General features: G+C 50.0%; 1 protein-coding gene across 2 annotated transcripts in view; it reads right to left on the bottom strand.

Moving 5' to 3' along the window:
- Nucleotides 1-15,420, bottom strand: part of ADCY3 (adenylate cyclase 3) — a 74,821-nt gene extending 59,401 nt beyond the window's left edge. The window contains exons 1-2 of one of the 2 annotated variants that reach the window (XM_033124502.1): nucleotides 15,278-15,420; nucleotides 13,949-14,799 (exon numbers count right to left, since the gene is read on the bottom strand). In XM_033124502.1, the coding sequence (XP_032980393.1) occupies nucleotides 13,949-14,623 (675 nt within the window). In that variant the 5' untranslated portion in view covers nucleotides 14,624-14,799; nucleotides 15,278-15,420. The remainder of the gene's footprint in view (nucleotides 1-13,948; nucleotides 14,800-15,277) is intronic. The other variant, XM_033124501.1, reaches the window with a different exon arrangement.
- Nucleotides 15,421-27,413: the final 11,993 nt, after the last annotated feature.

Genomic DNA, 27,413 nt, shown 5'->3' with positions numbered 1-27,413 from the left:
CATGAAGAAAAACCAACCTTCCTATCTATCTGCAGAAAGGGGCCCAATGTTAACAGTAGGTATCCCCAAGGGCTAATATTATGGGTAATATAGCTCCATATTATTTAGTATTTTAAAGGCTTTCCATAATAAACACATTTGTTATTTTATATTAGATTGAACCACATGAAACGAAATGGCCATTTTTGGCAAATTGAAAGTAGTTGAATACTGGTGATTTAATGTGATTCAGCCTAACAATAATTCATGCATCAACATTCAACAAATATTTATGGAGGAACTGATCTGTGCATGGCCCATATCTAGATAATAATTCTTTGTTTGTTTGTTTGTTAAGAAAGGACATAAACCAAGCTGGGCCTCCCTTGTAGGCAGGACCCCACGTACTCGTCTCTGTATCCCCAGCACCAAACAACTTGTGCAAACATGAGTCCAGGGCCATTCGAGTTTGGCTGAATGAAAAGATACATTAATAAATGAATGGAAGGTAGATGCCCATCAAAAGGCATACAAATGAAACTACATATTTTAAGTCATCAACAACAAATACAGCATCCCTGCAAGAAAAGAAGAGAACAGACAAAGAAGGGGATGTGTCAGACTCCGGTTAACTTGATAACCGTGTTGATCTCGGCTGCTCTGGCAGGGCGACAAGAACAGAGGAGCAAAGGGGAAGGGAGACGACATGGGGTGTGCAGGCTGTGGGAGAACACGGTGTGGTCAGCAGACAGCTCAGGGAGGCGAACACAACCTCCAGCCACGAGCAGCAGTTTCTGGCTAAATGGTCCCCGAGAAAGGCTCTTCTGCTTCACCCCACTGCCTTAAACAGCACATCCTGCCAGGCCAGGGAACACTCGATCAGTCTCCACAGAGCTGACCTGCCACCTAGGCAGCAGTGGGTTTCTTTATATTAACTTGAGTTTTTATGCTGACTCTAATTCTTTCATGAACGATATCTCAACTTTCCAGGAGTGGAAGCCACCCACCCTACCAAATCTTAAATTAGAGCTATAGAATTTATACCTCGCATATTTGTGTCTGCGACAAGGTAGGATGGACAGAGTTCCTAGAGGAGAAGGGGGAAATGTATGTAAATCAGAAAAGGCACTCCTGTCCTGGGGCATCATCATGTTTCAGTTTGCAGCCAGCGAAGTACCCAGGATGATGTAAGCTCCAGACCCCACGTTCCCTGAGGACTTCTTGAAAAAATGAGATGGTTTAGGCTAAAGAGGAGACTAAGGGAGAGTAAGGTGGCTAAATTCAAGGAAGGGCTGCTGGGTAGAAAACAAGAGGGAGGTGTGTGTTACTTCCTCTGGATAAACAAGAACCAGGAATGGACACTAAGAGGGAGCAGGATGGGGCAGGAGCACAGCACAGCTCTGAAGCTCTCCAAACCGATATTCCAGATCAGCACCTCCCACCCTCTGTAAAACCTACTGACCTTACACGCACAGCTCACAGGATCCTCTCTGAAACCCCCCTGCAGTTCTGTTCCAACTTTCGGAGTCTCTCCCAAGATCAGATGTGTTTAGTCACAAACCTGCTCATGTCAATTGTTTTTTTGGTATTGTGTTTACATAATTTAAGTAAACAGAACCTAAACAGATGAAATATGAGTGTGAAACGAAGTTGATATTTCTAAGGCAAGTAAAGTGAATTATGTTGGACATTTCTGGTAAATGTGAGTAGCTGAAAGAAATTGCTAATGAAATGGAAGTTGGTGAGACAACAATAAAAATTTGGCCAAAAAAAAAAAAGCCAAAAAGAAAAATGTCATAAAAATCTAGGCTTCTGTACCCAGATTATTTCCAAGTGACTTTGAATTTTCCCTCCACTTGAAGGGAACTGGAAATTATAGACAACACATCCTAGCTACAAATGAAGGCCACAAAATACACCGGTGAGGGCACCCAGTTGCAAAGAAAAGATCTTTCTCTTCAACAAAAGATGAGCAAGTGACTGTACAGATAAATGTTTCCAACTAAAATACGCTATTTTCAATATATATAAATTACCTATGTTTGTGCAATTTTTGGTGTGATTCCTGGATTTTACTGATTTTTTTAAAAATTTACTTTCTTGATTTACTGTTTACATACAATTAAAGGCACCTATTTAAAGTGTATATTTTGATGAGTGTTGGCAAATTTATCCAGCTGCGTGATTACACCCCACAATATGGAACACTTTTGTCACTTTGTACCTTTACAAGCCCCCCCCACACCCCAGCCCCAGAGTGTCTGAGATATCATAGCTCTTGCCACACTTGTTGAGGCCATCTGTTGGCCACCATCCAGCGTTTATTTTTTTTAATTCCCTTTTTTTCACATCCAGTAAAATTCCTTCTTTTTGGTGTATTGTTCTGTGTGTTTTGACAGACTGTCCCATGACCACCGTCACAATCATTCAACTGTCTGCATTCACTGACCAACTACCTGTCGCAACGTCATCAGATAAAAGGACTTTCACTGCATGTGGATCTGGGAGACTGGACTTGAGACCCGCCCACCTGCATTTTCACTATGTGACCCGGCCACTTGATTACCTGCCCTGTGTCCCTCCTCTGCTTTCTCATCTATAAAATGCCACACAGAAACGTCCATTCACAGCAGAGCCATGAGGACCAAATAACGTGACATAGATAAGAAGTACTGTAAAGACCTATGTCGATATTATTTGTAACTAGTTTGGACAGTCTTCAGACCAGTTAGGTTGTTCTGAAGGAAAGTGAGTTCCCCATCCCTAGGGAAATGGAGACAAAGGCTAGAGGATGTGTGGGGTCCCACCGAAGGGCTCTGGCACTGCCTGCAAGGTGGACTGTGAGCTCCGTGTCCTTTTCCCCCCTAAATCCAGTCATGAGAGTCATGAGGGGTACGTCACGAACCCGTGGTCTTCTTGATTTGCAATAAAGAAACACGTTCCACACAGCTCTGGGCTTTGACGGATGGGAAGAGACATTTGGCAGTCCTCCAGTCCAGTCATTCCAGAGATTCCCTCACTGTGTCTGTCACTCCACCTGCCATCTACTCGTAATTCACTCCTCCCAAAAATAGGGAATAAAGAAAAAGATTAAGTAAAAAGCCACTGCCATGATGAAAACAAAAACAAACCAAAAAAACCTGCATCCAAAGCACAGTATTCTCTGTCCTCATAGAGAAAACTTCATCTCTCTAACATTTATAAGGCAACAATAACAAAAAAATGATGGTCCAACAAAAAAAAGGAGTGCCGGGATGAGCGTGAGACAACCCAATCAAGGTGCACTACAACCACCTGGAACCTGGAGCGGTTCTTCCCTCCCGGGGGTTGACCCAGGCTTTGCTAAAACTCCTCTTCATCACAGCCAATAATAATGACAATGACAATGCCCGCCAGAGCAACAGGCATTTCTTAGTGCCAGCTGCATATGAGGCCCTGCACGACAAGGCCATGTACATCCGCTGGTACGTTTCATCACTGCACTAACCCAGTGACGAAGGTATCACTGGTCATTTCACAGAGGCGGAAACTAGACCTAGAGATTAAAGAACGTCCCAAAGATCTCACAGCTGCCAAATGAGGAGCCAAGAGAATCCACATCAAATCACAGATTCCCAAAACAGAAAGCCCACCTGTGGGTCAGGCTCCCGAGGACCCTAAGTTTATAACTGTAGAGGTCAGTGGGTCTGAGCCAAGATACGATGGAAGTGATAGGAAATGCTCCCTGAACACCCTACATTGGGCCCTTTACTAAAATTAAGAGGCAATGTCCCAAATGTGTCCCCAGAGATGGCAACATAATATTAACTACAATGCCAACTGGAGGACGGGGGGAGGGATTAACACTGTCTTCCAGAGGGCTTAATCCTGCACCAATGAAAGACAAACTGTACTCAGGTGTAGGCGTTTAGGAAAAAGAGAGCTGCAGAGTGAGAATTGGTGCCACTTTTCTAGCAATGTGGGGGAGGCTGTGTCTAGCCAACAAGAGTCGTCCAACACAGGGAAGTGAGAACGTGGGGCGTGGGCGGTGGGGGGGGGCTGCCAGCCCCAGCCTGGGGTGATGACCCACCCTCAGTACCATGCAATGAGTTTGGCTCCCCTGCAGAAAATTACTGATTTGGTTTCTTAGGAATTGGTAGCAAATTTATACCCAATAACAGATCTAACATTCCCTTCCTGGGAGAGCGAAGGTCCACCTACCATCGTTAGGTGGTGACCGAGCCTTGGGTTTATGGGTCAGTCTCTTAAGAATTGACCCATGGGGATCAATTCTCCAGAGCCCAGTCCCCTTGGGTGACAAACTCAGCCTTCCCGGGGTAGCCGAGGAACCCACCAACGAGCTCCCACTGCCAGATTTGACTCAGCTGGCACCAAGTTACATTCATGGGGGCTCGTCTTGAAATGACACGGGAACAACAAACCACAATCACAGGACTCTTGCCAAGTTCAAATCCAGTCCACTTACATTGGGGCTTTGAATGGGGGTAAAAGGGATAAAGGGGTGGGATTTGTTTTGAAACATGTCATTTTCTTTTCTGTTTACAACAAAGAAAATGTTCTCGAAGAGAGAAAAGAGAAAAGGCAAGACAAGGTTTCATTACTAATCAAAGCAAATGTCTTAGGAACCACAAGAAGGATTTTCTCTGGAAGAAACAGATGAAAGAAAACATGAGCAGAAAAAAGCAGCATCACCAGACATAAAATGGTCGGGAGGGGAAAGGAGAGAGGCAGTGGGCTGCTGGCATTATATATAAATCAGTAAATAAGTGATAAAGTAAGAGTAACCAAATGCCCTACAGAAAAGGGACAGTTGAGTTAATTATGGTACATTTAGCCAACATCATAATATGCAGCCATTAAAATCGATTCTTGTAAAGATTAATTTAAAATACAAAAAAGTCTGTGCTGCAAAGCTAACTAAGAAAAGCAGGGGTAACGTGCATAGCTATGTAAAAACTTCCATATGAAAAGCTAGAAAGGAACAAGCAAAAAAAATTGGTTAAGATAGGATTACAATAAATTTCTTTTCTCTTGTTTCCAAAGTTTCTGCAGTATTATAAAGCACTTTATAATTGAAAACTTTCTTTAAAATAATGCTTTCACAGTGAGAAGAAAAGAGCCAGTTGGTTACACAGAAAAAAAATGAAAGAAAGAATAATAACCCTGGTCTGATTCATTCACAGATCAAAGATCAGAGATGGTTTGTCAAGATTAAGCGCAATAAAGATAACTAGCATTTGCACGATGTTTTATAGTTTGTAAAGTGCCTCTCTATCCACCCCTCTCCCACCGGCTAACAAGTAACACGTCTGTACCCTTGTTTGCCTGGTACAACAGTGAGAAGCCAGCCTCCCGCCTAACGCCCTGGCCCCACCTCACGTCCACTTGTCAAGTTTCCCAAATGCAAGAGAACCAACCAGTGGTGCAAACACCATCAGACAGGGGCTCTCTCTTGCTCTGCCCACCCATCACAGGCCACTTGAGACAAGCAGGGGCCCGGGCAGGAAGTAGACGCAGGGATTGGGCATGGACACTCCATGCTACGGACCCTACCACCACCAGACTGCTCCCTGGGGTTGGGTCCTGAGCTCTCTTCCCTCTTGATTCTATGCATTCTCCCTGGGCAACCCTTCATCCTTGCTACAGTTTGGGTGCCACTTAAGTGCTAATGATTCCCAAATCTGAACTTGAGACTTCTCTTCTAAGCTCTGGATCTTGAGCACAGGGCCTGGCATAGAGAATAATTATCCACTGAATAATCTGATAGCTCCACTTGGATGTCCCACGGGCACCTCAGACTGAACTCATCTTCTCCATCCTCCGTTTCCATCTTGGGGGACAGCTCTCCTGGGCCGTGCTTGGATTAAGTCAGTAGCTTGCCAATCAGTCTTGGCCTTACTCAAGTCCCCCAGAATGATTCTTCTAAATGCAAATCAGATCTTATCTGTCCCCTGCTTATATTCTTTCAATTGAGCCCAAATTTCATCATAGGAATAAAGCCCAAATTTCTTAGCCCTTCTGCTATCTGGCTTCTCTACACCTTTACTCTCCAGCTCCTGCCACCCATTCATGCTCCGTTACACAGTAATCTCACCAGTCCCAAATAAGTGAGACCCTCCTATGACTCTAACCAGAAAGGCCCATTCTCACTGCTGGCCAACTCCTACTCATCCTTCAAAGCCCAACTCAAGGGCCAACTCTTTGGAAGCCTTCCTCTGTTTCCAAAGGCAGGCCCTCTCTCACTAGCAAGACATGTACCACAATCTGTGAGTTCCTCGAAGGCAAGAGCTGAGTTTTACTCATCCTTTTATACCCTGCCTAGAACAATGCTGGCAGCTCTGACGAAATGCCTGATAAGCAATGGAGGGAATGAAGTGTCGTCTCCTTAGACTAGAGGAACAAGTGGGGCAGGTGGGATGGTGAGAGTTCCAACTCTGCTCTGCTCAGCCATTCTTCTGTGTAATCTTATGCAAATCATTTTTGCCCAAGGAGATTAGAATTTGGCCAACAGGATATCAGTGACTCACTTTCTATTGCTGATTTATACCTAGACCAGAAAATGGTGAAGGAGTATTGATTAGCATCCTTGAAGAGTCATATAAATCTTGCTTTAAAAAATCATTCTCAAATTACTTGGATTAACACCAGAACAGTTCCCGTAGCCTGGGTCTAGCCAAAATGTATCAAGCTCTCAATGAGTGTTGATGAGGAAGGAAACAAAGGTAAAAGAAGAGCAGGGATGTATATATTCAACAAACATTTATAGAACGATGGCCATGACCAAGGCACTGCCAGGGGCTGCAAAGGAATTCCACTATGGGTCTCAATCTCTCCTCGAGGCAAATTACAACCTGCTAAGAAAGACAAATTCAACATTTTTGAAAGACATACAGGAGTCAATACCCACCTGGGAAAGGAATCCAAATGTCAGAGCCAAGCTGTCTGTCCAGCTGATGTGTGGAGAGAAAGGGCTAGGATGGGTGCTGGGGTTGTGATCAGAGGCAGGACAGCTTCCCCATACCCCGGTACAGTGCCCTGGACCAAGGGGATATGCATGTTTGAAAAGCTGAGAAGGAATTCTCATGAACGCAAGGCAATGGCCACACAGATGAACGGCAAGCCATCGCCTTTTTATGCAGCGCAGTTTCTGAAACATTCCAAAAATCTTAGAAATGATGTACTGGCTCTCGTAGAAAATCACTACCCTCAGGAAGTTATGTACACCCTGCTCTGGACCACATTTCTAACTTCTGAAGCATCCTGCGGTCATCGAGTTATTTTGACCCCCACCAGACTCTTGGCTTTCTTCAGTCCCTTCTCCCCTGCCTCCCTTATGTGTCCCTGGTTTGGTAAATGGCTGCCTTCCATTCCCTCCCTCCCTGTATGTACACATCACTCTCATATCAGGGTAGAAGCAACTTCCCCTTTTCGTGCACCTGGGTTAGCCTTGTGACTTGCTTTGCCCAACTCTGATGGGTCCCCAGACACCACCATGCTGTGAGCCCAAGCTAACCACTTGGAAAAGTCACGTAAGGCCGAGGCTCCAGACATGTAAGGCCTTCTTAGAACTTGCCAGCACAGCTGTCAGCTGATCACTGGAGGCTGAATGAAATAATCCAGGCAGCCAAGTGAGTGACCCCAGCCAGGGTCATGTGAAGCAGAAAACCTGCTCAGCTGAGCACAGTCAACCCACAGAATCACAAGATATTTGTTATTGTTTTAAGCCACTAAGTTTTGAGGTTGTTACACAGCAATGCACAACTGAAACACATGGTAAAAGACTGGATATACATGCAAGTAAGGCCTTGGAGAAATGAGCCATCCACATTAGTGAGTTTCCTCAAGAGCCAAAATACAATCCTTATCTGTCCAACGTTGTTTTCATCCATTTCTGATAAAAATGCTTTTAGAATGCAACACTATGTCCCACTTTATACTAAATGTAATCTAACATTTTTTTTGATGAGTGGGTCATCATTATGGACATCAGTTACTACAGCATCCTGTAATGATGCCTCCTACAGCCACAGAAGATGTATAGGGGCCGTTGGTTGCAACATTAAACCCCCAGACAGCTGTGCTCCTTGATCAATGGCAATAGGTCTGCCCCTAGAAACACTACCGCATCCCCCAAGCTGCTCTTTCTAACAGTTATGCACTCAAAGACCAAAGACCCAATCTGGTTGGAACTGTATCTCAATGGTCTCTGAGGGAAGATCGAAGGTGTTCTTTCATGACTGCAGAAGAGAAGGAACTCTGGGATCCCAGTGACCTAAGTTCCAATCCCGCTCCACCAGCTCTTAGATATATGGCCCTGGATGCGTCACTGCACTCATCACACATTTCAGTTTCCCCCATCTGTAAAATAAAAATAATGTCTACCTCTGGCTGGGAGATACTCAACTGAAACACAGCAAGAGCTCAGTAAATGCGGGCACCCTGTCTACACTCCACGTGTGTTGGGTGTTACCTCTGAGCACACATCCGAATGCTGGGAGGATTGTACCCACGGATGTCTATCATCAAGAGTGTGCATATTCCTGGGCCAGCCTGGTGGCTCAGGCAGTTGGAGCTTTGTGCTCCTAACTCCGAAGGCTGCCGGTTCGATTCCCACATGGGCCAATGGGCTCTCAACCACAAGGCTGCCAGTTCGATTCTTCGACTCCCGCAAGGGATGGTGGGTAGCGCCCCCTGAAACTAAGATTGAACGCGGCACCCTGAGCTGAGCTGCCACTAAGCTCCCGGATGGCTCAGATGGTTGGAGCATGTCCTGTCAACCACAAGGTTGCCGGTTCGACTCCTGCATGGGATGGTGGGCTGCGCCCTCTGCAACTAGCAATGGCAACTGGACCTGGAGCTGAGCTGTGCCCTCCACAACTAAGACTGAAAGGACAACAACTTGAAGCTGAACAGCACCCTCCACAACTAAGATTGAAAGGACAACAACTTGACTTGGAAAAAAGGCCTGGAAGTACACACTGTTCCCCAATAAAGTCCTGTTCCCCTTCCCCAATGAAATCTTAAAAAAAATGAAAATTTCTAAAAAAAAAAAAAAAAAAAAAGTGTGCATGTTCCTGAGAGGAGATTGGAGCATCCGAGCAGGTGGGATTCACTGTACATTTGTGAAGAAACTGCAGAACAAGAATAACCGTGCAGTCCTAGCAATTTTGTCTCATGGAGAATTTACCAGGGCTGCTGGGCGGACAATGCAAGTGTGTGTGTGTGTGTGTGTGTGTGTGTGTGTGTGTGTGTGTGTGTACATACATGTAACCATAAAGCATACCTTGAAGCTCAGGAGGCAGGCTTGAGGGGGCAAGGGGACACCCCCCCACCCCGCAATGGAGACTGGTGTCTGGACCTGGCCACACTGGCCCAGCCCTGGGCTTCGGTTTCCTCTCCAGAAAAACCAAGCGGATGATAAAGTGCTGATTTAACGTAATAAACACGAAGACTGATGCTCACAGCAAAATGTCAGTGAAATAATGTGGGTGGAAAGGTGGGACCTAAACTGCATATGCACAGTGATGACGAACTGGGAAACCTGTTTACACATAGATAAGGATCAGAAAAGGCCACAGAGAAATGCGACAGGGGTAAGGACTGGGGGTGACTTTGTGCAAAGCTGTTTACATGTTCGATAATCGACTATCCTTCCTCCTGGGCAGCTGGATTTGACGGCCCTCCTATGCATTTCCTTATTATTCCCGTCCTTAACAAGCCCTTCTGCACACTGATCATGGAAGGATGACCCCTTCTGTCCCTCCCTGGGACAATGGCAGAGCCCAAGGCCAGACAGCCAAGACCGGGCTGAATACGCCTCCTCCCATCCTGAGGCCTGCACACCTCTCCCACGGCGACTGCCTCTTGCTGCTCAGAGCCCCTGGCTGCTGTCTTCCTGCCCACCCCACAGCTCCTATCCCAACTCACCCCACTTCGTGTCTCATGAACTCCCAGCCACGTTCCCACAAGGAACATTCTGTCACGGACGTCCCTCTCCTTGCGTCCAATTCCCAGGAGGAGAGAGAGAGGTGCGTTCTAGGATACTTTGGGCGCCCCCCCACCTCTTGATACAGTCTCAACACTGCTTAGCAAAGACATTTGCAGGCAGCCAGAGAAGCAGGAGGGAGCCTAGCAGCCTGGGTGCCAGACAAAGGGAGGCTTTTGGGGAAGCCCCCCCATGTCCCCGCCCACCATCCCACTTCTCACTCACCAGTGACCCTCCCCAGTTATCCAGCCGCTCTACCTCCTCTCAACTTCCCCCATCCTCAGTTTCCCATCTATAAAATGGAACCAGTAACATGCAGGCTTCATTGGGACAGTGGGTATAGAACCCGTAACTCCCGCCTGCACACGGGGGGTCTGCAGCATTGGCTCCCTCACACCCTCCCTACTGCAGCTGCCACCAGCCCCTCAGAGCCCAATGTCCCTTCACTGGGCGAATGGTTTGCTATGTGATTTGTAGGTGGAAAAGGAGTGACACATCCATAGCTCTAGCACATTCTAATTTGTGAATAAAGGTCTAAACAGGCTATTAATTCCATGAGAGAATTTTGCTCCCAAGTAGGCTTTCTGCTATGAAATGAAGCTATATTTTTCAGGGGTTCCTTACCCCTAACTTGCCACAGACTCACTCCTTAACGGCCCTGTCAGAAGCTAACAGGTGTATGTGAGCGCCCGTGAGTGTCTCAGGAACAGCCGGGAGCCACCGGAACGTCCGGCACCATCTCAGCTGCATTTTCTCCCCACCCCACCTTCCCCTTCACCCTCAGCCAGCAGCTGCTGCTCGGTCCTGCTCTCAATCCCCTCTGCCTCACCAATTTGGGGTAGTAAAGGGCAAGTTGTGCCCTAACAGGTCTGGTGGTGCCAGGGCTCAGGCAAGGGGAGGGAGGTGAGAACACCCTGCCAGCTGCCGCTCGCTCCTCCTGCCCCCCCATTACCCCAGTACCCCAGCCCCATGCCACACTCTCTTCCACCCCAGCCTCCTACCAGCATCATCTAACCCCTTCATTCCCAGACCCCACAGGCTACGAGGCCCAAACCTGTTGCTCAGTAATATTTACTCATTCACTAACGAACGAAGCCCCAGCAACACCCCAATCCTACATCCCTTGACTCCACCTGCTCTACCTGTGGGCACCCACCTGCCTGCCTCCCATGAGAAAAGCCCGGGAAAGGCTGTATGGCTTTCTGACATGTCAGGCTGTCCTGAGGCCTGTACCCCTTCTGTCTTTCACACACGGAGCCAAGTATGGGTTGCGAGGGGTGCAAGGAGGTGAAAGATGCAGACGAGGAAGCAGAGGAAGACGAGTTGGGCACTGGAAATGTTGGGTTTCTTCAGTGCTGCCAGTGACAGTGGCAACAAACGCACTCACAAGCCCCCTAAATCCAGCATCTGCTTCTAACTGTAGGGGAAGTGAGTTCATCCCCTACTGAGCCAGGAGGGAGTCCCTGGCTGGAGCTAACAGATGTTGGAAGAAGAGAAGGAAGTCTACAGACAGGAGAAAGAAAAGAACGGAGGAGTTGTGGTCTGGGGAAAGTTCCTGGTATTCCCCAGATTGGGGGAGGGTCTGGCTCCCCAGTTCTCACATCCCTGTCCTCCAGTCCCTACCCCCTCATATCCTTGATAGAGCCCTCATCCCATGGGGTAACATCAGCCCAGAAGAGCAGCGGGCAGGTGACACTCTATGGCTGCAGGAGGTGTATCACGGGGTTCTCCTCACAGCAACGCAGGGCCACACAGCTGATGTTCAACATCCTTCAGTCCCTAGGTCCAAGTAGACAAATTCTAGTGAAAAGCCAGGGGTTGAGGGAGAGCTGGTCCTTCCTGCACAGGTGTCTGAGAGCCCCAGAGGTCCCCAGGACACATTTTGATTCAAGGGCAAAAAAAAACGATGCCACCCACCCCCACTTTCCACTGTACTCATAGAAACCAAAGCAGGGACATCGTGACTTAAGGAAGACTGGTGGGTGGGTCTGGGAACCCAGGCATCTTTAAAAGTCACACTAGTCCCAAACTAGTGACTGAGAAACTTCTGGAACACAGCCCACTGAAAGCCCATTCACTCCCAAAGCCACATCCAGGGCAATGCTTCCATATCAAGGCCGTGCTCTCTTGGGATGCTAACATTGTTATTCTTTTTTTTCTTGATTTACTTATTTTTCTATCTTTTTTCTGTTTCCTCATCTATTTGGGTGTTTATTTCTTAGCAACACCCAAAGGACAGCAGAAATCATGGGTTCAACCTCTGGGCTCCAAAGGGGAGAATTTCTGTTTTGCTCCCCTGATGGACAGCAAAGCATATGGGAAACTCACGCAGTCCAGGGGCCCCGGTGGAGAGGAAAGAACCAGAAGAGACTCTGGTAGAAGGTAACTGCTCCGAGTTTGATCACGGGCCCCAGATCCTGCCAGGCCCACCTGCCTATATGCCCCCAAGCTGTGCTTCCTACTGATTCCTAATAGGAATGCTTCTCGCCATTCTTCCCCAGACAGCTTCCAGCAGGGGCCTCAACAGGCAGAGGCACAAGCTTAAGTCACCACCCGGGAAGTCATGACAGTAATGGCAGGTTGTCACCTTACATGAACACAGCACTGGGCGAAAAATAAAGAGACCTGTTGCTGTGCCTGCGTGAACGCATATGCATCTGCAGAATCGAGAGGCACAGAGCTTCCATGAGAGGACATTACATGAGCCATAAGGAGAAATAGGAAGAATCCTGGTCTAAGAACCAGGAAAAAATTAAAAAAAAAAAAAGAGAGAGAGAAACCTGTGTTTTCCTCTAACCAGTAGGAGGCAATAGGAAATCTGGCCCCACAGGGTTCTTGCATCAACCACCAATGGCATCACTGGGCACCTAGAGACTCAGCTCCCAATCCCCGGAGACAACAATAATGGCTTTGGCTGAGATGGAGGCAGCAGTGTGACGTAGTAGAACGTGTACTAGAACTGGAATTGAGAAATGGACACTCCAGCCACATGACTGCCATAACTAGCTGTGTGGCCTTGAGCAGGTCACTTTCCGTCTCATGCACAAACACGGAGGAAGCAGGTAGGACGCATGACTGGAGTTCACTGACTCTAAGACCTGCGGAGTCCCCCAGACGGATTATCAAATCAACTCAGAAGGCCTGAGAATCACATCTGCCGGCATCTGTGGCCCCTCAGCACCTAGCGGGGTCTTGGCACCCAGTGGAGCACAATACTGTCCCTTGGTTAAGCTGAGGATAAATTTCCACCCTTCCAGCAGAAGGCATCCTCCAGAACTAGCGGGCCCTCTACTGCCATGGTCAGCACCACTGTTTCCGTCTGTGTCCCCACACCATGCCTTCTGCAGGGAGAAGTACCCTCCAGTGGCTCAGGGCACCCTGAGCTCCCAGCAGCAGGCGTGGATCCATGACAATAGCACCTTCCCTTTCTACAGCCCTTCACGTTTTCCCAGGACACTTCCACTCACATTTCCTTTCATCTTGACATCAAGCACATCACGAAGGCAGGCAGACACTATCCCATTTGACAGAGGGTCACTGAGTCCACACAAGTCAGCCACTTGCCAAAGGCAGCCTATGACAGAGTAGAGACCAGAAGCCAAGGGAGCCTCTTTCCCCACACAAGGCAGAGGTCAACAAAAGGGAATGGCCAGGACAATACTACCTCCACACCAGGCCTACGTGGGCCTTCCTGCCACCCACTTGGACTGCGCACAGGTGACAGGGTGGCCCTGAGGCCCAATGTCCTGACATCCTTCAGTCCCTAGAACCAAGCAGACAAACTCTAGTGTAAAGCCAGGGGTTGAGGGAGAGCTGGTCCTTCCTACACAGGCAACTGAGAGCCCACGAGGCCCCCAGGACACATTCTGATTCAAGGGCAAAGAAAATGATGCCAACCCACACTTTCAAAACAGGTACCAAACCACCTTTGTCTGTGAGCTGGTGGGAGGGGAAGCCACAGGGTGAAACCCAAGGCGGACTCACCTCTCTCAGCAATTGCATCCCCTTCAGCCCGTCCTGCTGCTGCTGGGCCACGGTGACCCCCAAGACAAGCGTGTGCACAACACAGGAGACCACAGAGATGACGACAATGGGACTGAGGCTGAGGGGCAGCGTGATGAAGAAGGAGAAGACAAAGAAGGCCTGCCAACCCACTGTGTCACTGGCCGCGTGGGCATGGGCAAAGTTCAGTCCCAAGTAGGAGAAGACCTGGGCTGTTATCAGCAGCCACAGCAGGTAGGGCACCACTTTCCGGGTGACCCGGTTCGGGAGCAGCCCCTTTTTGCAGAGCAGGAAGAGGATGACATCCAACACCAGCCCGACGCCGGCCACTACGAGGGCAGCCAGCTTGTCGCTGGAGAAGACCACGGCGCACATAACCACCACATAGCAGTCGAAGAGGGCTGCGAATATCACCAGCACCAGCAGGGTCTCGTGGCGCTGCCTTTTGAAGTAGGTCTGGTACAGGTTCTCCAAGGACTCGGGCACAAACGTCAGCCGCATGAAGCGAGGCAGGCAGAGGCAGGACCCCGAGTTCCGCACAGAAATTTCATGGGTCCGGCCCACCCCGCGGTCAGGGTCAGAGGGCAGGCTGACGGAGTACTCGGCGGAGTACTCAGCCGAGTACTCAGGGTCGGAGAAGCCCTGGTTCCTCCGCATTCTGACTGGTGTCTGCTTCTACTGGCCCTGGACCAGTGAACCCGGAACAGCGGAAGGGCTCTGGAATGGACCACCTACCAGGGCTCTCTGAGACCGGGGGAAGGCTGAGGGCCGGCCACCTCGGGCAGGAACGCAGAGTGGGTCTCCAGGGCACAGGTAGCGCTGATCATCTGGAACTTAAAGGGCACGGCTGAGTAGAAGCACCTCTTCCTGCCTACCTGTGCTTTCTCCATCACCCTCCATCGACCCCCCATAAAAGAACCACTGCTGCTAGAGGCTCGGGAACCAGGGCCTTCTCCAGCCATCTGCATGCTCCCGCCACCACTGACCACACACACACTTCGTCTTGTCCATCCAAACACTCAGTTTCCTGTCTCTGGCTTGCCGAAGGGCCTGGCCCCTTTCCATCCTTCGCACCCCTGGTCTCTCTCTGTATCGTCTCTTCTCTCTCGTCCCTGACTTCCCCACCTAAATCTCCTCCAGGCCGACGCCTGAGAAGCTGAAGATACAACGTGCCAGAGAGAAGCCGGAGTCATCCTGGGGATTCCTGAATCTTCCTTCTGTTTACTTCCTTTTCCCACCCAGCCCTTGGTGACTCGGGCTCCCCACCTTGGGGCATTGTGTGCCCTCCGGAAGGCCGGCCCCTGCGCTTACCTGTGAGGGAACTCGGGAGCCTCGTGGTCCGGGCCGGTCCCCGCTCGGCTGCGGGGCCGGATCGCGCGGGCGGGGCAGGAGGTTCAGCGCGCCCGGCGGCTGCTCCCGGCGAAGCCGCGCCGCCCCGCCAGCGCCATGGCCCCCGGCCGCAGCGCGATTCCCCTGCCGTCAGGCCCGGGATCCAGCCGGGAGAGGCGCAGGGCTGCCTCTCAGTATCCACAGGCGCCCGGCCGCAGTAGGAAGGAGGAGGCGACAGAGACTGGAAAATTCGGGGTGCCCGCCCCTAGAGAGCTGCGGCTCGCCGGCCGGTGTGCGCGGCGTGGCCGGACCCCTCCCTCTCGCCCCCGCAGTGGTCTCCGGGGCGGCGTCCTGGCTAGAGGCGCACCCGGGGCCCTCCCCGGCGGGAGCGCGGGCCGAGACCGGGGAAGCCCGCCAGCATCCTCTGATGCCCGCGCGCCGAGCAGAGCCAACCGAGTCCGGGCGCGGCGCGCTGCACTGTGAGTCCCTCGCGGCGCTGGCGGCTCGGGGGCCACGCGCGCTCCAGGCCCCGGGAGGCGGGCGGCGCCCCTCCTTCCCTCCCTCCCCGCAGTCGCCGCCCTCTCGGCGAGCGCGTCCCAGAGTTGGGGAGGGTTGGGGGTGAGGCACCCCGCTCCAGGCCCCGGACCCGCGCGCGGAAGCGGGAGAAGGGCGAGGAGCGGCGCAGGGCGAGAGTTGGAGGGGCCCCGGTGGGCCTGCGCTCCAGCACCCTGCGGCTGGTTGGAGGCGACTGCTGCGTGGTGGGCGGCGGGCAGAAAGGATGGGCAAATCAGCGCCTTCTCCCGGCAGGCCCGCTCTGGGAGGATAAAAGCCGGTATGTGCCCTCCCGCAGGTGAGGCGCACTTGGGGCAACCTTGTCGTCCCCTCCTCCGCTGCGGCTTCCTTCCGGGCGCGTAGAGGCCCGGGCAGAGGTTTCGGGACCTCTCCCGGGCGGGGCGCGCGGGACCTGTGTCCCCGCCCACCCTGGCAGCCCAAACGCCCGAGCGCGGGGCCTGAGGTTTCCGCAGAGGGGCCAGCAGTTGAACCCTGTTCTTGAAGCACTAGGTAGGAGTGGCCCAGTAGGCACGTGTAACTGAAAGTGACTGTAAAAAGATCTCCCGTGCACAATCCAACTGCCTGAGATGTGTTTGCAGTTACAAACTCTCCTTAAAAACGCAAATGCTCCGTTGAATGGTTAAGCCTATCAGTCTCTTACCCCTTAGTATAAATTACTTTCTTTGGATTTGACAGAACACCAGATCAACCACAGGTTTTAGGAATTTACATAAAGGGGGAGGAAAATAGATGGGTTGTTTTGGAACAAAAGCATGTAGGAGGGGTACGGGATTGCTGAGGACAGCTAGCGACAATAGGCTTCCCTGGGGAGAGCAGAAGAAATGGGTCAAGAGAAGAGAGAAAGTCCGCCATCCAAGTCCTGGGTGGAGATGCCTCCTGGAGCTCCTGAGTGTCATCCATGACAGCCCTTTCCAGAACCTCAGATGTCAACTCACATCCCACAGGGAATGAATAGATTCATTGGAGAATTGATCCCATCACAGCTGTTTTTTTCAGTCCCTCATACTGATTCTGAAAAGCTGCCAACCTCAGCCCAAACTTGTCATGGCTTTGATTCCAAAGGTGGGGATCTAAATGTCAGACCTAGGAGGAGGGTAATTTGAATTAAACAGCACTTTTCCCCATTGTTATAATTTGTTTGGAGTCCAAACATTTATTTTGAATTGTTCCATGATGTTAAAGGAGACATGACTTTTATGTTTAACAAAGGGGCATTTGTTAATAAAAGGTAAAAAGCTGACAAATATGTTTGGGCCTACTTTGGCACAAGGGACATCCACTTTGTACTCTATGTTGTGAGCCCTTCTCCCTTTCTTGGCACACATGTCAACCCTTAGAGTTCTGTGGGGCTCCCCACTTGGTAAGGCCTGCCCAGCTCCTGGGCTCTGTGGGTTCCCTGCTGGGTCTTCTGCCACCACCCATGCCCTAGTCTCTCCTCCCTACCCACCCTGTGAAGGAGAGGGTCCCACACAAAAATACCCCTGGTAAAAATTTCAATTCCCTGCCCTTTCTGCCCTGACTGCTGGCGTCACTACTTCACTCTCTGCCCACAATCCTCCTCTCTGCTGTGGGCACCCGTTCAGCAAACATGCACTGAGAGCACACAGTGGATACCCAGCCTGGCCAGGCATCAGGGAAGACCACCCAACGTCTGCCCTCAGGACACCTGTCAGCTCTGCCAGGGCACCAGGGCCACCAACAAGACAGACCCTCAGCTGTGCACAGGTGGCAGTAAGAGGGTACCTGAAATAGAGCCTTTCAGAACTGGAGGGAAGGATCTGATCCTCCTGGAGCCTCCTCACTGTTGCCACGCAGCAGCCTACCTGTCTGTCTCCTTGTACCTGCCCCTAAAGATAGGAGAGTCTGTGAGACAGATTCTTTCAGGGACTTTGCTTCACCTTTGTGCTTACACCTTATGTCTCCCTGTTTGGCTCCAAAAGATGGCTGGTTAGTCAATGACTGGTAAGATTCTCCAAGGGGGTGGCGGACGACCTAAGCCAGACACAGTCACGTGGGGCCCCTCTGGAGAACTCGCGGGGTCAATAGAGGTGGGCACGGCCCTAACAGAGGGGGAATCCATCTTCCCCCATCTAAGAAGAGCCTCTGCCTCTGTGGCTGCATTCCTTCCCACCGCCTGCAGGGGAAGTGACTCAGTGATGTGCTCTTCATCTATTCATGGAGGCACAAAGGTTTTGTCCCTTGGGGAGGTACATACATGCTGAGACTTATGGTTCTGGCTGCCTGCAGGCAAGAGTGATTGGTTTGACTCAGTTTCCTAGTATAATGTGTGAGATTCACAGATCTTGAGATTAACAAACTTCCTCCCCTAACTAATAAAAGCTATGTGCTTGCCTGATTTGGGGCTCAGTCCTTGAGGCTGGAGGCCCTTGGCCCCGCTTGCACTCTATGCTTGGCTACTGTATTTCTTAACCCTGCGCTGCCCTCCTCGCTTCCCACCCCTTTTGTCGTGCAGGACGCGACACCTCACAACGTCTCAACAGCAGGAAAGCACCCACAGCACATGGCCATCCCTACTCTGCGTTCTGGGTTGTGGGCACCGCACTTCTCCGTGGATGTGAGAAGCCCCAAGGGACAGCTGCAAACCTGCCTGGGAGCCAGAGGCTGTGGAGTGAATATTCCAGAGCAAGAGAGCTGCTCAAGGGCCTGCCCCCGGAGGAGATCAGGGAAAAGACAACTAGTCAGAGACAGGCAGCCAAGCCTGAAAGCCTCACAGGTCTCGCTCACAGCAGCTTCCCTAGTACCTGCCACTTGCTGGGTACTCCACACAGCCATGGAATGAATGGATGATTTCCCTAAGAAGAAATGGCACTCTGTAAGTGAATTGTCTGTCCCTAACGGAACCAAGAGGCCTTACTAATTGATGCTGAAAATGTCCTGGTCCGGGGACAATTATAAATGACCACACTCAAGTGAAAAGGGTGGGAGGTGCCTTCAGTTTCCAAGCTGTACAGTTTGTATTGTTGTACTGTGCATGACTGCCATACATTGTTTTTGTTATCAAAAGATACAGTAAATCTGTGTTTAAAACACGTGCACACACCCATGCAACCCAAGAGCATGAAGGTGCCTCCTGGGTGACTTGCCTGTGACATGTGTCCAATAGTGAAGACAGAATCACAGGCTTGGTTAGAAGCTGGTAGGGTGTGCTGACCCCACCCTATCCCAGGATCCACCTGGATAGGATACTTCTTCGCTGAAGGCATCTTTTGTTTGTGTGGTTTGAGACTGGAGATGATTGCTGAGCATGAACTGTTATTGGATAAACAAGAGTGGTTTGGCCCCCTGGGAAAATGTGGTGGCTCCTGAATCCAGCAAACAATAGACCAGAGCTGAACCCTGGTGTCTGGGGAAAGAGAAGTGGGAGGAGAGAAGGAAGATCATTCTCTCCCCTGGTGCAGGGGTGGGGAGGGCCAGAAGGGCCCACTTGAGGCCTTGGCTGAACGCAAGCCTGAGACAGGGACCCGAGTGCAGGTGTTTAATTGAGGCAACTGGTTCCTGGGGAAAGGCCAGAAAGAGGATAGATATAGGTGTGTGAGGGAGCAGTGCTGCCGTGGGCAGTGGGGTCCATTCCTCTGAGACCCTCTGAGTAGCTGTGCAGAAGGCACCTCAGAATGTCCCACTAGGGGATAGAGGGGAGCATTCCTCCACCTGCTTCCCTCCCCCATTGGTTAAGGTTTAGCAGTTGGGATGTTCAGCTCCCAGTACTTCCAGGGCTACGCAAGCCTCAGGGGAGGCGGAGCAGTGGGTGCCTGGGCAGGAAATGAGACACAGTGCAGAGAGGCAAGCTGCTTCCAGGGGTGTGCCTGCAGCAATGACAGAGTAGACAGGTAGGCCAAGAGGATGTGGCACGTGTCCCGTACAAGGCCCAGAGCCTTCATCAACTCCAAGCCAGCTCATGTCACCTGGAGGGAGGCATGTGGTAACCAGAGAAAGAGCTGGGTCTCACTAGTCAAAGGCTCAGCTTTGTGCCCTGGCCTTGAGGCACCATGGGACCTCAGACAAATCATTCAACCTCCCCAAAACTCAGTGTCCTTGTGGTGTGATGTGGCACTAGCCCTCAGATAGGGATTCATTGGGAAGAAGAAGGGAGTAATGGGAACCCAAAATGGTTGGCAAGTCTCCACACAATAATTCAAGTGGGAGTTTACTGTCCATCTCACAGCTGGATCCCTGAGCAGCTCTGGCCACTTCTGTTCCAGTGTGACTGGCACAGGGCCAGGCTGGGGGTGCCATCTCCCTCGGGCCCCTCTCTGTGGTCACATCTGGGAACCTCTCAATTCCCACTGCCACCTTCCTGTCTGATGGCATCGGCCTGTGACTTCTTTGTCTATCTCTGTCCATCTCTGTGTCTCTTGGTGCTCCTGCCTTCATGTTAGGGTCTTCCCGATACTTGCCTCTGCCTCTGGCATTTGTTGGACCACTGTGTGTTTGTGTGTGTGTAAGCATGTGAGTGTGAGGAGGGGCGTGTGTGTATGTGTGAGAGTACATGCGAGTGTGTGATCTGTGTGAGTGTGACTGAGCATTTGCGCAATGCGTATGATCAGAGCGCACGTGGGTAATCATGTGTGCAGTGTGTGAGCATGTGTGACGAGTGTGAGCAAAGCCTGTGCACACACAGCACAGCCTCAGGGCCCTCCCTGGCTCCAGCCTCCCTCCGCCTCCACTTCTCCAGCTGTTCCACCCGTCTGCACAGCCACGTGCCCTGCCCACTGCCCTCAGGCACTTTCAATGCCTCCAGCAGGTGGAGCTAAGACAGCACAGGGAAGACCTGGGCTGGGTGGGTTTTCTCCGTCTGTCCCCTTCTCCAGCAATCTCCTGCAGAGCAGGAGCAGGTCTCCCTGGTCCCTGCAGCCCAGCGTTTAAAACAGACGAGCTATTCCACAACCTGCCGTTGGAACCAATGTCGATTAAAGCTAACCACATGTCAGTTTTTCATGCACTGGGTCTGAGCCTCCTGAGGATGGTAAAGACAGTGCCAGCAGCGCTCACTTCCTGTGGGATTCTGCCTTCCAGGCAACCGTGGGGTATGTTCTCCTCCTCTACTTCTATGAGGTACTATTAATGTCCCAGTTTTTATAGGTGAGGGAAAAAATGGGCCTCCCGACCCCATGGCTAGGGACTCTTCCAGAGGGAGGGCTCTGACTACAACACAAGTCCAGCTCGAGCAGGAAGCCTCAGGAAACTTACTGTTTCTCAAACCAAGCGGACACTGCAGTCTCAGGCTCGATGTCTAATCTGTAGCCAGAGGAAGTCTGGGAACAGAGGATTTCAGAGCTGAGAGAGACTCTAAACCTTATTCTGCTACACAAAGCCCAGATGGTGGAAGTTGTGGCCCAGACAAATCACACTTGGGGAGGGAAAGACACATACCCATGAGCATGAAGCAACTTGTGAATGCTGACTAATCCTGAGCTCTATGGAAATGTCACATTTCCAAAAGCGCTCAAGCCAGGGCCCCTCCGGGAAGAGGCACCATAGAAATATGTGCAAACAAGCCTCTCCCCAGCCTGCTGGGGATGAGAAGGAGCAGGAAAAGATTTTAGAACAACAAGAGATGGCTAGAAAAGGCCCAGGCCAGGAAGAGATGGGAGCCTCCACCTCCATGGTCCCTCTCACTGGTGGAAAATCACCAATACCCAGAAGAGCGAGGCTAAGAGACCCCTGGGGGTGTCAGGCTGGAGGAGCTTAGAAAAGGGCAGTGCAGAGCCCTCAATGCCGAAGAACAAGCTACGATCCCAGTAGCTACTCCTCTCCACCTCCCTCCATCTCAGGAATCTGGAATCACCCTGGAACCTGCCCTTCCTCTCACCTCCCCCAGCCCATTATCTACACCCCCCAACAAGAGCTTCTTTAAAAATCTGGTCACTAGCTGTCCCTGCCCCAGAGTAAGAGGACTGCCTACCTCCCTATGTGCTAAGGGATTAAATAAGATAATACTTGTAAAGTGCTCAGATGTCACCTTCCCTCCGAAGGAGTCCTCAAGGAACGTTAGTCATTTTTTACTTAGAGGTATGTAGTGGGTTGAATGGTGGCCCCAAAAAAGATAGATCCATGTCTAAATCCCCTGGAACCTGTAAGTTGATTTTATTTGGAAAAAGAGTCTTTGCAGATGTAATAAAGTTATGGATCTTGAGATGAGATCATCCTGGAAAACCTGCGTGGCCCTCAATCCAATGACAAGCGTCCTTAGGAGAAACAGACACAGAGGAGAATGTGATGGGAAGATGCAGGCAAAGGTTGGAAGGATGTGGCCACAAGCCAGGGAACCCCTGGAGCCACCAAAAGCTGGAAGAAGTGAGGACAGATTCTCCTCTCGAACCTCCCGAGGGGGTGTGGCCCTGCTGATCATCTTGATTCTGAACTTCAGGTCTCCAGAACTGTGAGAGAATCCATTTCTGTGGCTTTCAGCCACGCAGTTTGTGGTCATTTGTTATGCTAGCCGTAGGAACCTAAGACAGGATCCAAATGCACTTTTTCTATACCTATATTTAACACTTGCTAGGATTTGTTGTAATTTTACCTGGCTGTCACCCCACCTGCTAGACTTTGAGCCCAGAGTCAAGATCTTTATTCACCTTCACACCTGAAATGCCAGTCCCCGATACATTCTCAATAAACTTCATTGAATTAAAATACAAATCTATGGGGCCCTCTTGTCCAGCCACGGATCTTCTTCAGTTAGGATCACATACCCCCAGGGTACCCCGAGACATGCCAGCAGAAGGCAAAAACCACAGAACGCACCTTCTAGTTATTCGCAGACTTCAATTTCACTTGAAGTGATTTCCCCCCCCCCCCCGCCCCGCCCCTTGGAATCAAGTTGAGTGATTTAAGTGATAAGTCACCAACCGCTGTTTTTATTGTGAAACCATAGGGGATTGATCGTGGTGTGAAAGCACAAATTTCTGTCTGTTTTAAGGTACAAGATAAGACTGCAGGAAAACGACACAGTGGTGATCTCTGTGGATCATACCTCCAGGTCTCCCGAAGGGCTTCTTCTCTACATCTGCAGGACACTGGAGATGCCCAAGTTCCACGCCCACACTCCGATCTGTCCTGCTGCTGCCCCTGACCCCTTCTCCCCAAGCCATGCCAAACTCCACACAGTTCTGGGCACACTTTTCATGCCCTGGTTACTTTTTTTTTTTGTCAAAATAGGCATTTATTTTTATTTTTTTAAAGATTTTTATTAAAAATACAGCTCACATGCAATATTATATTAGCTTCAGGGGTACACCATAGTTATTCAACATTTATACACCTAAAGAAGTGATCACCGTGATAAGTCCAGCAACCATCTGACACCGTGCCATGCTATCACAATGTTATTGACTGTATTCCCCATGCTGTACTATTTGTTTTTTTTCTGTGTTATTTGTTTTATATCTGAAAATTTGGACTTCTTATTTCCCTTCACCTTTTCCCCCTTTTAAAATTTTTCAATTACAGTTGACATTCAATATTGTTTTATATTAATTTCAGGTGTACAGCACAGTGGTTAGACATTTATATAATTTAGGAAGTGATCCCCCTGACTAGTACCCACCTGGCACTGTACATAGTTATTACCACATCATTGGACTTAATCCCTTCACCCTTTTTCACCCCTGCCCCCAACCCCCTCCCATCACTCACCCCCCTTCACACTTTTCACCCTGCCCCCAAACCCCCTCCCATCACTCACCCCAACAAATCTAGTACCCATCTGACACCATACATAGTTATTGCAATATTACTGACAATACTCTTTATGCCATACCAGACATCCCCATAACTACTTTGTAACAACCAATTTGTACTCCTTAATCCCTTCAGCTTTTTCACTCATCCCCAACCCCCCTCCCATCTGGCAACCATTAAAATATTCTCTGTATCTATGAGTTTGTTTCTGTTTTGTTTATTTATTTTGTTCTTTAGATTCCACATATAAGCGAAATCTCATTGCATCTGTCTTTCTCTGTCTGACACTCCACTCAGCACAGTTCCCTCCAGGTCCATCCATGCCACCACAGATGGCAAGAACCCATTCCCTTCCGTGGCTGAGCAATATTCTATTGTATATATGTACCGCCTCCTCTTTATTCATTCATCCATCGAAGGACACCCAGGTTGCCTCCACATCTCGGCCATTGTAAACAGTGCTGCAATGAACATATGGATACACATATACCCACAAAGTAGTATTTTGGATTTCTTCGGCTAAGTACCCTGAAGTGGGATTACTGGGTCCTTCATTGTCTCTTCTTATAGCCTTTGTTTTAAAGTCTGTGTTGTCTGGTATAAGTATTGCTACTCCCGCTTTTTTTTTTTCCACTTCCATTTTCATGAAATATCTTTTCCATCCTTTTACTTTCCATCTGTGGTGTCTTTCAATCTGAAGTGAGTCTCTTGCAGGCAGCATATGTAAGGGCTTTGTTTTCTTATCCATTCAGCCACCCTATGTCTTTTGATTGGAGTATTTAATCCATTTACATTGAAAGTAATTGTTGATAGATATGTAGCTATTACCATTTTATTATTCATAATTTGTATTTTCTTTTTTCATCTCAAAGAAGTCCCCCTAACATTCCTTGTAATGTTGGTTTGGTGGTGATGAATTCCTTTAGCTTTTTTTCATCTGGGAAACTCTTTTTTTGTCCTTCAATTTTAATGACAGCCTTGCTGGGTAGAGTAGTCATGGTTGTAGGTCCTTCCTTTTCATCACGTCAAATATTTTGTGCCAATCCCTCCTGGCCTGCAAAGTTTCTGTTGATAAATCAGCTGACAGTTTTTTGAGAGCTCCCTTATAAGTTACAAGTTGCCTTTCTCTTGCTGCTTTTAGGATTCCCTCATTATCTTTAAACTTTGCCATTTTAATTATAATGTGTCTAGGTGTGGGCCTTTTTGGGTTCATCTTGTTTGGGACTCTTTGCACTTCCTGGACTTGTATGTCTATTTCCTTTGCCAGGTTAGGAAGGTTTTCAGTCATTATTTCTTCGAATACATTCTCAATGTCTTGCTTTTTCTCTTCTCCTTCTGGTACCCCTATGATACAAATGTTGTTACGCTTGATGTTGTTCCAGCGGTCTCTTAAACTCTCCTCATTTTTTTGGATTGTTTGTTTGTTTGTTTGTTTTGCTGTTTCAATTGAGTGTTTTCTGCTACCTTGTCTTCCAAATCGCTGATTCAATCCTCTGCTTCATCTAGTCTGCTGATGATTCCTTCTAATATGTTTTTCGTTTCAGTTACTGTATTCTTCATTTCTGACTGGTTCTTTTTTTATGGTTTCTATGTCCTTTTTATGCTTGCTATCTCTTTGTGGAAGTTTTCACTAAGTTCTTTGAGCATCCTTATAACCATTGTTTTGAACTCTGTCTCTGGCAGGTTGCTTACCTCCATTTCATTTAGTTCTTTTTCTGGATTTTTTCTCCTGTTCTTTCATTTGGGACACATTTCTTTGTTTCCTCATTTTGACTGCCTCTCTGTGTTTGTTTCTATGTATTAGGTAGCTCTGCTATGTCTTCCAGTCTTAGTTGGGTGGCCTTATGTATTAGGTGTCCTGTGGGGCCCAGTGGCACAGTCTCCCTGGTCACCTGCTCTCAGTGCTCAGGAGTGTCCCTTGTGTGGGTTGTGTGTGTCCTCCTGTTATAGTTGAGCCTTGATTGCTGTTGGCATGTCAGTGGGTGAGATTACCCTTAGGCTGACTGGCTGTGGGATTTGGCCACATCCATAGCTTACAAGCTGCTGTGTGGGGGACTTACCCCTCTGAGTGGGATTTGCCCCAGCGGGCTTGGTGCCTACTGAGACCACCCTTTTGTGTGCCATTTGTGAGGCTAATTGGGTGGTGTTACTGATGTGGTCTGAAGCCAACCTCCAAGTATGTTGGTTCTGGGGTCTCTTGGGAGGGCCTTTGGTGCAGACCCACTGCCTGTGACTGTTCAGGGACTACCTGCTAGGTGCTTCAAAACGATCTGTGGTTGTTCACTGCCTGTGCTAAACCTGGAGGCCCATGGAAGAGGCTACACTACTAACCAAGCATCTCTGCCACCAATAACAGGCCTGGGGTAGCTCTGTAAAAAGCCAGGACACCCCAAGCCCTGCTGCCACCTGCTGGCTCCCTTAAAGTTCAGCCGCTGATATAGTCTCCTGGGATATGCAAGTTGGGTGAGGCAGGGAGTCACTAGAGTAGAAGAGTTGTGGTCACCAGGTTAATGTAAATTCTGGTTTGGTGCCAGTGCTGAGCGTGGAGCTACTTAGCAAAAGTCTCAGAGCACATTGAGGCCACCTGGGATTTGTTGGACTCCGATAGTTTTCCAAGAAAACTGATGTGGGCGGGGCTGGCTGCTCACAGAGAAAGTGCCTCTGGCATGGGGGGAGTTGGGTGGAGCAGGGTCCCAATGAGTCAGCAGGGCAGAGCCCTTGAGCTCACCAGGCCAATCAGATTAAGATTTGGCTGTAGTGGGGGCGGGCTTAACACAGGAAATATCGTGCCTGCCTGCTGGCTGCATGGGAGCAGGACCTCACACACGGCAAATGCCAACTGTCCTCTAGCCCTCCTCCCTACCAAGCCACACACTTCAGTCTGCACCCCCATTTGTCTCCAACACCTCCCGAGTCACCATCCCTCTGCCGGAGCCCAAGGTGAGTGCCTGCGAGCGAGTCTGTGCAGAGGCCTAAAATTAAGAGAACGTCTGCATTTCCTGTAGACTTTCATCCCACTTGGATGGTTGGAATCCCCACTGTTTTTCACAGCCAGATGTTGTAGGAACTACTCTTCCCAGCACCAGTACTCCAGGCTGGGGAGCCTGGTGTGGGAGGCTGGGGCTGGGGGGGTGGGAGGAATTTCCAAAGCTGAGATATCTCTCCTAATTCTGAACCGCTGCATAGAGATTTGGGGCCTGTTTCGTGTCTCCACCCCTCCTACCAGTCTCGACGTGGCTTCTTTATATTTTCAGTCAGAGGACTTCTGTTCAGCTAATCTCCAGGTTGATTGTTCTATAATTTAGTTGTAATTCAGGGCTGGCCCGGTGGCTCAGGTGGTTGGAATGCCGTGCTCCTAACGCCGAGGTTGCCGGTTCAATTCCCACATAGGCCAGTGAGCTGCGTCCTCTACAGCTAAGACTGTGAACAATGGCTCTACCTGGAGCTGGGCTGCCGTGGGCTGCCGTGGGCTACCATGTGCTGCTGTGGACTGCTGTGTGCTGCCATGTGCTACCTGGAGGGGCCGGTGGCTGGCAGCCAGTGTGAGCAGCCATGGGCTGCTGAGTGCTGCTGTGGGCTACTGTGTGCTGCCGTGAGTGGCCGGCGGCCAGTGTGAGTGGCCAGCAGGCAGTGTAAGCGGCCGGCAGCCAGTGAGAGCTGCCGTGAGCTGCTGTGAGCTGCTGTGAGCGGCTGACAGTCGACCAGCGACAGACTGCCTGGGGGCAGGGGGCTGCGCAAGGCTCACAATACCAGCATGGGCCAGGGAGCTGTGTCCTACACAACTAGTCTGAGAAACAACGGCTTGAACTGGAGTGGGGGGAGGCAGAAAAAGGGGGGGAAATTT

The sequence above is a fragment of the Rhinolophus ferrumequinum genome, chromosome 13 (genome assembly GCF_004115265.2).
Source record: "Rhinolophus ferrumequinum isolate MPI-CBG mRhiFer1 chromosome 13, mRhiFer1_v1.p, whole genome shotgun sequence".
NCBI lineage: Eukaryota > Metazoa > Chordata > Mammalia > Chiroptera > Rhinolophidae > Rhinolophus > Rhinolophus ferrumequinum.
The sequence above is the reverse complement of the archived record's forward strand: the minus strand, read 5'-3'. Positions and strand labels throughout refer to the sequence as shown.